General features: G+C 44.7%; 1 protein-coding gene and 1 long non-coding RNA gene across 4 annotated transcripts in view; both read right to left on the bottom strand.

Annotated features, from left to right (window-relative positions):
- The window catches only part of Mcf2l2 (MCF.2 cell line derived transforming sequence-like 2), a 246,785-nt gene extending 241,378 nt beyond the window's left edge, over positions 1-5,407 (bottom strand). For 2 of the 3 annotated variants that reach the window (XM_010624299.1, XM_010624298.1), the window contains exon 1: positions 5,296-5,368. Coding sequence is in view for 1 of the 3 variants with exons in the window: in XM_010624297.2 (XP_010622599.1) it covers positions 5,296-5,338 (43 nt within the window). In the remaining 2 variants the exon portion in view is untranslated. Of the gene's footprint in view, positions 1-5,295 lie in introns of all 3 variants that reach the window. The other variant, XM_010624297.2, reaches the window with a different exon arrangement.
- Positions 5,406-8,889, bottom strand: LOC104862350. The gene is made up of 3 exons (XR_780278.3): positions 8,725-8,889; positions 6,362-6,510; positions 5,406-5,440 (listed from the first exon to the last, which is right to left on the bottom strand). It is a non-coding gene; the product is annotated as an uncharacterized LOC104862350 (long non-coding RNA).
- Positions 8,890-8,891: the final 2 nt, after the last annotated feature.

The following is an 8,891-nucleotide window of genomic DNA, read 5'->3' as shown; positions in this document are numbered from 1 at the left end:
GAGTGCCCAGCCCCGCGGGGAGGCGGCGACCGCGACAGCTACCTAGACGCTCCGGATCGCCAGCCGCGCTCCTCCCGCCTCGGCCCCTCCTTCGTCCCCGCGAAGAAGCCGGGGAGATCCTGCACTGGAAGAAGTGCCACTGTCCGGCCCGGGAAAGGACGCCTGGGCGAGGCCCCTGCCACTCGACCCCTGTCCTGCCTCAGGCTCCTGTTGCGCAGGGTCGGGCTGGGGGAGCGCGTCTGTCCCACCAGAGGTGGTGTCACCCAGACGTCAGCTCCCACTGGGCACAACTGCAACTGCACCCCAAGCCGGGGCTGAACATGTACGCGCCACTCAACCTCCACACCTCCGTGTGCCCCCCTTTGTCCATCACCTGTCAGATGTGCTCCCACGTGGAAAGGTTCTGCCAGTCTCCATGCCACCCTCTCTCACCTGTTCCAGAAGATGCACAGCTGCCTGAGAGGCAGGAAGAGCGTTTCTAATTCTGCTCAGCAGAGCAGGGCAGGAAAAGCTTAAGCAAAGGCCAATCTGCTCATGTTGTCTCCCAGTCCCTTCAGTAAGGGGAGGGCCCATCCACGTGCGCCCAGTGACCCGGACTCTCAGCTCTTCCACCTGTGAGAAACTAAGCCCCAAATACCCCGGAGTCCAATTTCTAGCAGTGCACATTCATCCCAGGGTGTTGAGGACTTTTTCAAACGCTTTCTGTAAGGATGACAGGCCGTGGTTAAGAGATAAAGCTCGTCCCCCTGTGATCAGGGATTTGTAGAGGTTCCTACATCCCCAGAGGTTTGGGCACTTTGTTTGCTCTCTATCTGCACAGGTGCAGCAACCATTCTCATTGCAAGAGATTCAGAAAAGGGTTAAAATCCCAGAGGAAGTGAGGCAGCTTGGATTTGTGCTTCCATTGTGATTTCTGGTTACTTGAGGATAAAAGTATTTTCCAACAACCAAACGAGGTGCTTCCTGCTGATAATAGTAAGAACCACAGCGCATGAAGCCAGCTGTGAGTTTGGGGCAGCAGAAACCTGTGCGTTCCCTGGGAGACAGGTGATGTGGGGACAGGCTGGGTGCTTTGAAGGTTCAGTGGCTTTGGCTTGCTGGTACTGAAGGCCAAGTCTTTATGCCTGGGACTCATGAAAAGGGAGGAAAAAAGGAAATAAAGAAAATGACAGGAGAGAAGCCTGTGATGGAAAAGAAGCAGGGAGGAAGTCGATGCCACTCAGCACTGCTCTCCTTTCCCACTTGTTCTGTACTTTCATTCTCCAGAGGTTTCCATGGAGACAAATTGGCTCGATTTCTGGAGAGATGTAGCAGGCAGTATCTGTCCTCAGAAGCCAGTCCTGCTCTGGTCTCTACCCCTTGCTGTGCCGAGGCCTTGACTAGGTGGTGGGGAGGGAGTCTGTGATTTCCAAGTTCCCTTTCTTCCTGTAACTGACTGAGAAGAAATGACCGTTCTATGTTGCTTCCACTGTTCTTATGAATATTGAATCATCCCTCCCTCTTTCCATGCCCCCTTTCCTCCTTTCTAATTATGATCTCTTTCTTGCCTCCAGGTCTGGCAAACTCAGAGGGACAAGCCAGACTAGCCTGCCTCCCTCTCCAGTGAAATCAGTTAACAGTCAGTCCAATCTACTGAGCATTTGTTATGCTTGCGATAGACAGTCTCAGGTACAGCGATCACCAGCACCCACTAACGAAGGGCTACTCGCTCTCTGCCTGCTGTGCTGCTACACATTTTACAAACCCCACTTTGGCCTCACAGCAGCCTTGACAGGAACTGGCCTTTTACAGATCCTGCAATACAGGGCCAAACTATGTTGTAAGAATCCAGGCCGCTTTCTGCCTGCCAAAGTAAAACCCACCTCAGTGTAAAGGGACTGTCAGTGCGGCAGAGAGAGACAACGGACCCACCTTGCCCTGTCACCAGCAGCACTATCATTTCCTCAACTCCTGGTGTCACGGGAGGGGCGGGGACACCTGGGATACCACACAACCCTAAGTTTAGTCTCAACTCGTGGTTGTGATACTTTAGTTGGAAAAGCAAGATTTTGTTTTGTTTTGTTTTTTTACTAAAATACAGTAAAAAACAATCTTTGGACTCCTTTCCAAAGATTCTAGTTTAGTTGTCCAGGGTAGAACCCAGTAATTGCATTTCTAACCAATCCCAAGGAATACTGATGCTGCTGGTCCTGGGGTTGTTGATCCAAAACAGAGCTCTTCAAACTTCTTAGATTGCAAACCACAGTATGATTGTGGTATCAGGGAAAGATATCTGATTTCTTTTTCAATTCCTGGGACACAGTTCCCAAAGGCTTTGCTACCTCTCAAGTGTGCAGTCTTAGTGCCTTTTGCTCTCATGAGGAGACTCCTGGTGAACCCACAGAGAGCTTCAGGATGGGAGGCAGCCACCAAAGCCAACCCGTGGTTACGAGTTTGGAACTTTCAGTCCCACCCCCAACCTCCTGGAAGATGGAGTCGATGACCAAGAGCCAGTGACTTGATCAACCATGGCTACATAATGAAATCTCTATTTTAAAACTCCCTAAATGTTGGAGTACTAAGAACTTCCAATTGGGAACCCCTGAGGTGCTGGGAGGGTGTCTTGCAGAAGACACGGATAGTGTGCGTATCACCACCGCTCACACTTTGCCCTGTGCATTTCTTCCACTTGCCTGTTCCTGAATTGTATCCTTTACACTAACCCAGTAATAGTAAATAAAGCAGTTTCCTGAGCTCTGTGAGTCATTCTAGCAAATTATGGAAGCTGAGAAGGTTATGGGAACCCCTAAGTTACAGCTGGCCAGAAGTACCTGAGCCCAAAGACTTGCAACCACCATCTGAAGAGGGCTCGACTGAGCCTCCAACCTGTGTGGTCTGTGTGAAACCCCCGATGGCCGTGTCACGACTGAATCAAATTGCTGCACACCCAGTTGGTGTCAGAGAAACGGTGTTGAAAAAGACACCATGCATGTCACAGGTGATCGGGTAGGCAAATCCAAGAAATGCGAAAGTCACCCGTGAGCCCATTTCCGAAGTCGCTGCACCGTCCCCTTCCCTTTGCTGAGATCACCTGCTACCCTGCGGAGGGGTGTAATGGGCATGCGTGTGTCCCCACGAGGGAGCCGGGCAGCACATCTGCGTCTGCCTCTGCCTCCTCGACGCCACTCTCCTCCCCGTATGTTTCCTGTCTTGATTTTTATCTCATCTTGCAAGAGAATTAACCGCCACCCAAGCTGAGTTCCCAGCCTCACAGGATGTCTGCTGCTGAAGCGATCCTGCTGACTGAGATTAGGACCTGGCATCCAGGGAGATCACAGTGGGAAAGGGGACCCTAACATCTTATGACTCTTCTCTCCCATTAGGAGGAACAGCTTCACCATCCCCAGAACAAGTGGCTTCTCCACTCCCATCTGGGAGGATTAACCCTGCCTGGTTCAAGAAAGCTGAGATTCCCTGCATGCCCAGGAGCTGTTTGCAAAACAGTGCTGATTCTCCTCTGGACCCACCCAGGCGCCTCTTCGCCTCTTCGCCTCTTCGCCTCTTCGCCTCTTCGCCTCTTCTTTTGCTTCCTGACCTATATATGACCCGGCTCAAATCCCAGCAGGCTGCTAAAGGTAAAGTACAAAGTATGGCCCACAAGGAGATACAGTGTACCCAGAAAGGATTACCTGAGAGCTCTGATTTACACACACAAAAATCTAGGGAACGTGCGTGGAGGAGATGAGAAGGGTGTGACGACGGCAGAGCCCTAAAAATCAGATCAGACCACACTTACTGATGCGGACCCCTAAGCAGAGATGCTACACTTAGTGTTTCAGCTTAGAGAGTTGGGGCTCTGGGTGTATGGTGGAGAGGCCAAAGCATGGATCAAAGGGCGGCCACGGCGCGCAAGTTAGGAGAGCCCGACCTGCTTTTATTTAGTGCAGAGGAGGGAGTTCAAAGGCTGATGGAGGTCAGGATGTTAGAATGCATTTGTCATTAAGACCCACCTGGGAGGACCCAAAAGACACATCTTTCACTGTACTATGAAAAGTTTATGAGGGGAACCTCAATTTCCTTGAAGACCTCTATGATCACTCTCCTATAACCCAGATGTATGACTGGAACTACCACCGCTGAACTGGGAACCCTAAATCCAAGGGGAGCAAGCAGATCCCAGTGCAGCAGGGACCAAGTGGCAGCGCCCAACCACCAAACACAAGATAAATGTGGTTGCTGTAACAGACAGAGCCTGAGTCTTGCTCACAAATGGCGTTGACCATGGTGTTCCTAGACGTGGATGAGGTAGGAGGTCTACTAAATTCTTACTTGATCTGTATCAGCAAAAAAGTTCTAGGTCAAGTGAACAAAAGTCTAGCTTAAATCATAAAAACACAGCCTCCCTAGACTTATTTTCTTTGTTTTTGTTTTGTTTTGGAGACAGGGTCTCACTATGTAGTTGAGACTGACCTGGAACTCACTATGTAGCCCAGGCTGGTCAAACTCATAGTGATCTTCCTGCCTCAGCCTACTGAGTACTGGGATTACAGGATTGCACCACCACGCCTGGTACATTAGACTTCTTGATAAGACATTTGTATGCCACAGTGGGAAATCAATTTGACAAAAATTCAAGGGCCCACTAAATTAGTGAAATTTCTAGGGTTCTAATAGTACAGCATGTCAGATATCTCTTTCAAGATAAAAGATTAGTTGTTACTACTAGGAGGGGGCAAGGAGGAGGAGCAAAAGCAGCAGCAGCAGCAGCACAATACCTAGAGAACCACTTTGAATCTTGGAGGCAGCACATTGCCCATGAGGATGTTACTACAGCTCATTTACCAAGTAACAAGAAAACCTGCTAGTTTTGAGTGGGGCCCAGAATAAGAGGATGTTCTCTCTGCAACAGGTCTGGGCCTTGTCCAAGCTGTTCTATCCTGTGATTCACTATATCCAAGGGGCTGAAGGTGTCAGTGACAGGTATGGGTGTAGTTTGGAGGCCTCTATAGGTGAATCACAGCAAGGCCCTTTGGATTTTTAGTAAAGCCCTGCCACACATAACACACATTTTCAGAAACAATTCTTGGCCAGCTCTCAGGCTTCGACAGAGATAGAATACTTAATCATGGATCACCAAGTTACCATGCAATCCAAGCCACCCATCATGAACTAGGAGGTAAGCAAGAGGATGTCTGGAAACAGACCCCTGAGGGTGTGTCTTTAGTATTACCACAGCCTGTGATGACAGTGAATGGAAAACGACAACAGCCCAATACAGCCAAGACTACTCAGAAACAAAACTTTGGGTCACTTTACCTGTTAAAGAATCAAGACCAAGCTGGGCACGATGGCGGTGCATGTCTACAATCCTAGCACTCCAGAGGCTGAGGCACTCAGGAGGTCGAGGTCAGCCTGGGTCACACAGTGAGTTCAAGGCCAGCCTGAACCACACAGCAAGATCCTGTCTCAAAAAATAAATAAATAAATAAAAATAAAAAATAGCATCATGACCAGCTGAGGTGCTCGCTGATAGCGAAAGGAGAAAGAATGGACAGTGGAAGAAGGCAGTTATAAATGAGTCACATGACCAACTACAAAATGGGTGCTCCCACCTCTTTCTTCCTGGCTTGTTTTTGACAATGTATCTTTGTTTTCTCCCTTTTTATGTATTGACTTAAGATAAACTAATTGACTTTATATGGGAGCATTTAAGTGCTGTCAACTTTGCATCATCGTATTTAAGTTATGGTATATATCAAAGAGAAAAGTAAACATTACTTAAGGACTTTATGTGTTCTAGAAAAGTTTAATGTGCTTTCAGTTAGACACAGGGTAGTCATATTATGCAGATGGGGTTATGAACTTGCTGTTCTCTTAGAGATTAAATGTGGTTTAAGAAGATTCATGTGGGTGCTGAACTGGTAGGAAATGGACCTACAGTGATTAACTCTATGTGTCAATTTAACTGCCAGAGGATGCCAAGATATTTGATCAAATATTACTCCGGTGTTTCTGCGATGGTGTTTTGGGATGAGATAGATTTAAATTGGTCCACTGAGGAAAGCAGGTTGTGCTCTATGACATGGGGAGAACTCATCCAATCTACTGAAGGCTGAAATAGCATAAAAGACTGACCCTGGCCTGACAGGGACATTGGCAACTCCTAGTTCTACTGCAACTGGAACATCAGCTCTGCAGATTTGGGGCTGAGCTCCCATAATCACGTACCAGTTGTGTACGAGAGTATGTTTCTCCTATTGGTTTTATTTCTTTGGACATCCCTGAATAATACGCTATTTCATATAAATGTTGTTTCTTAAATTTGAAATTCCAATTATTCTTTGCTAGTGAATAGGAAAATAACTGACTTTTGCATACTAACCTTTAATCCTGCAATCATCTAAGATGCATTTCTCAGAAAGTATCTCTGTCATTAAGTGATACAGGACCGAAGACGCATTTCTACATCTTGGAGTTTGTTTTTTTTTATTCATTCTTTTGTATATTTTAGAGATAATTCCATGCCATTACCTACAAGACAAAAATTTGAGTTATTCTTTTTAATAACTGCATAGTCATTTTTATGTTTGACTATAATTCAGTTTTGTACCAACATATTTTTTATTTTTCTTATTAAAAAGAATAGTGTAATGAATCTTATTATTCACCAGTCATTTCAACATGTCAGAGTAATTTTTAAGATGAATTTCTAGCAATAGAATTACTGGGTAGAATTGCAATTTTGATAAATAATTGCCATATTGTTTTTCATCTATCAATATTCATCTACCATATTGTTTGTGCTTCTACCAGCAATGTATGATAATCCCAGTTCTCCTACGACTTCACCAAGTACAGCATGTTAAAGAATTGTTCAATTAAAAAAAAAATAATACTTTGTCTTATTTTCATTGCATTTTTATTATTTGGGATGAAGTTGAGCCTTTTTATTATGTATTTCTTTTTCTGTGAATTATTGATATTCTTTGGTTATTGGACAGGTTGCTGGTGTTCTTGCTTACTGTAGGTTCTTTCTTCTGAATTTAAAAAATGAGCTTATTGTGAAATCGGTTGCAATGTCGGTCATTTTGGCTTATACACTTTTGCCACTTTAGAAAAATTATGTACTTCCATCTACCAATTTTCTGTTGCGTGGCTTCTGAGCACTGCTATGGAATACATCAGGATTTCTTTGAGGGCACTTGGACTTTACCTTTCCCATTTACTCTACTGTAATTTATTTTTTTTCCTCATTGAGTTTACTGATACATTTTAGGTATACAGTAGTTACAATCATTATTGGGATCTTGTACCTTTACATGACAGGTCTTGGTTCTCATTTTTCCCCTTGTCCCTGCCCTCCCTTCACCCCTCCTCCCCTCTCCATTTACAAACACTGTATTTCCATTTTTTCCTATTTTTTTCTTTTCCCTTATTACCTTTCCCCTACCTACACCTTTAGCCCTTTTCTTCCTATTTCACATTGTGGAATTTATTTTGATGTAAGATAGGAGTTGTTAATTGAGTTCTAACCACTTCTGTGCGAGGGCTATCCAGGTGTGCTGACACTTGTTGAATTTTTCAAGTTTTTAAAACTCAAGAATATATTTTGAACTCCATCAAATGCCTTTTTGACATTTATGAAGATGAAAGTGTTCTTTTAGATAAGTAATGGCATGTTATATTTATTTAGTCAGGATTTCCCCACTGATATTCATGAGTAAGAATTTCTGTGGCCAGTATAGGCGTGTATGATACATGTGTGTTTTATGAGATTTTGGTATCAGTTTTGTACTCACTTCATAAATAGAATTTAGAAAGTTTCCTCTTTTTCTGTCCTCAAGAAGAAACAAGATCTAGGCACAGTGGTACACTCCCAGCACTCTGGGAGGCTGAGGCAGGGGCACTGCAGATTTGAGCACAGCCTGGGCAATTTAGCAACTTCACAAGACCCTGTCTAAAATATACAATTAAAAACTAAGAAAGAAAGATGGCTGGGGCCATAGCTCAGTGTGAAGGCCCCTAGTTTAATCTCCCAAAACAAAACAAAACCCAATAGCAGTATTTCTGATCCCTAAAGTTACATTATAGAAATCTCCTCAGATTTTGGGGATTAAGGTATGGGAAAATGCAATTCTCCATTTCTTCTGATAATTGGCCTCCTTGGGGTATCTATCTCTGGAATGTTTGGGTAAATTGTATTTTCTTGGCATTTTATTCATGTTTTCAAGCATGTTGCATTGAAGTCAGTAATCTCAATCTTTTTTCTGCTTCTATAATTATTTCTCCCTTATCATTTTGTATTTCGTGCTCCTCTGTTTCTGGCTTAGGATGGTCAACTATCTTACTGCTGCCTTTTTCAAACATTTTATTTAGTGTTCCTGTGTCTATTTTCAAAGTGATTAACTTTTTAGCCTTACTGATTCCTTTCTCCCTCTTTCCTTAGGTTTCCTCCATTTTTTCTTTTCTAAATTTTTGAATTGGATGTTTGACTTATTTTGTATTTTCTTCTGAGCATTGCATTAGTATTTCCACAGATAGTAACATGTGATATATCTTTTTATCATTTTTAAGATGGTAATTTCGATTTTGAGGTGGTTAAGGGACTATTTTACCGCAATGCGCACTTTCTCATCTGTAAAGAAACTGCAATTTAGTACTGTTTTTACTCTTCTCCGCCCCCTTTTAAAAATTCTACGTTAGACCCTACCCTTTGGACGCTCGGTTAGGAGGACAATTTCTCACCCTGATGTCCAGGACAGAGACTTTGGGATGAGAGAAACAGCAGTAGGAACGCGGAAGGGAGAACTCGGGCCAACGGACGGGAGCGACCCCTCAGGGAAGACGCAGGCGCAACCGGGGCCGGAAGCAGGTGCCCCTGGCGGGCATGCGCCTCACACCCACCACCCCAA

Source organism: Fukomys damarensis, unplaced genomic scaffold (assembly GCF_012274545.1).
Source record: "Fukomys damarensis isolate Sample0158 unplaced genomic scaffold, DMR_v1.0_HiC HiC_scaffold_12, whole genome shotgun sequence".
NCBI classification, from domain to species: Eukaryota; Metazoa; Chordata; class Mammalia; order Rodentia; family Bathyergidae; genus Fukomys; species Fukomys damarensis.
This window is presented reverse-complemented; position numbering and strand designations above follow the sequence as displayed.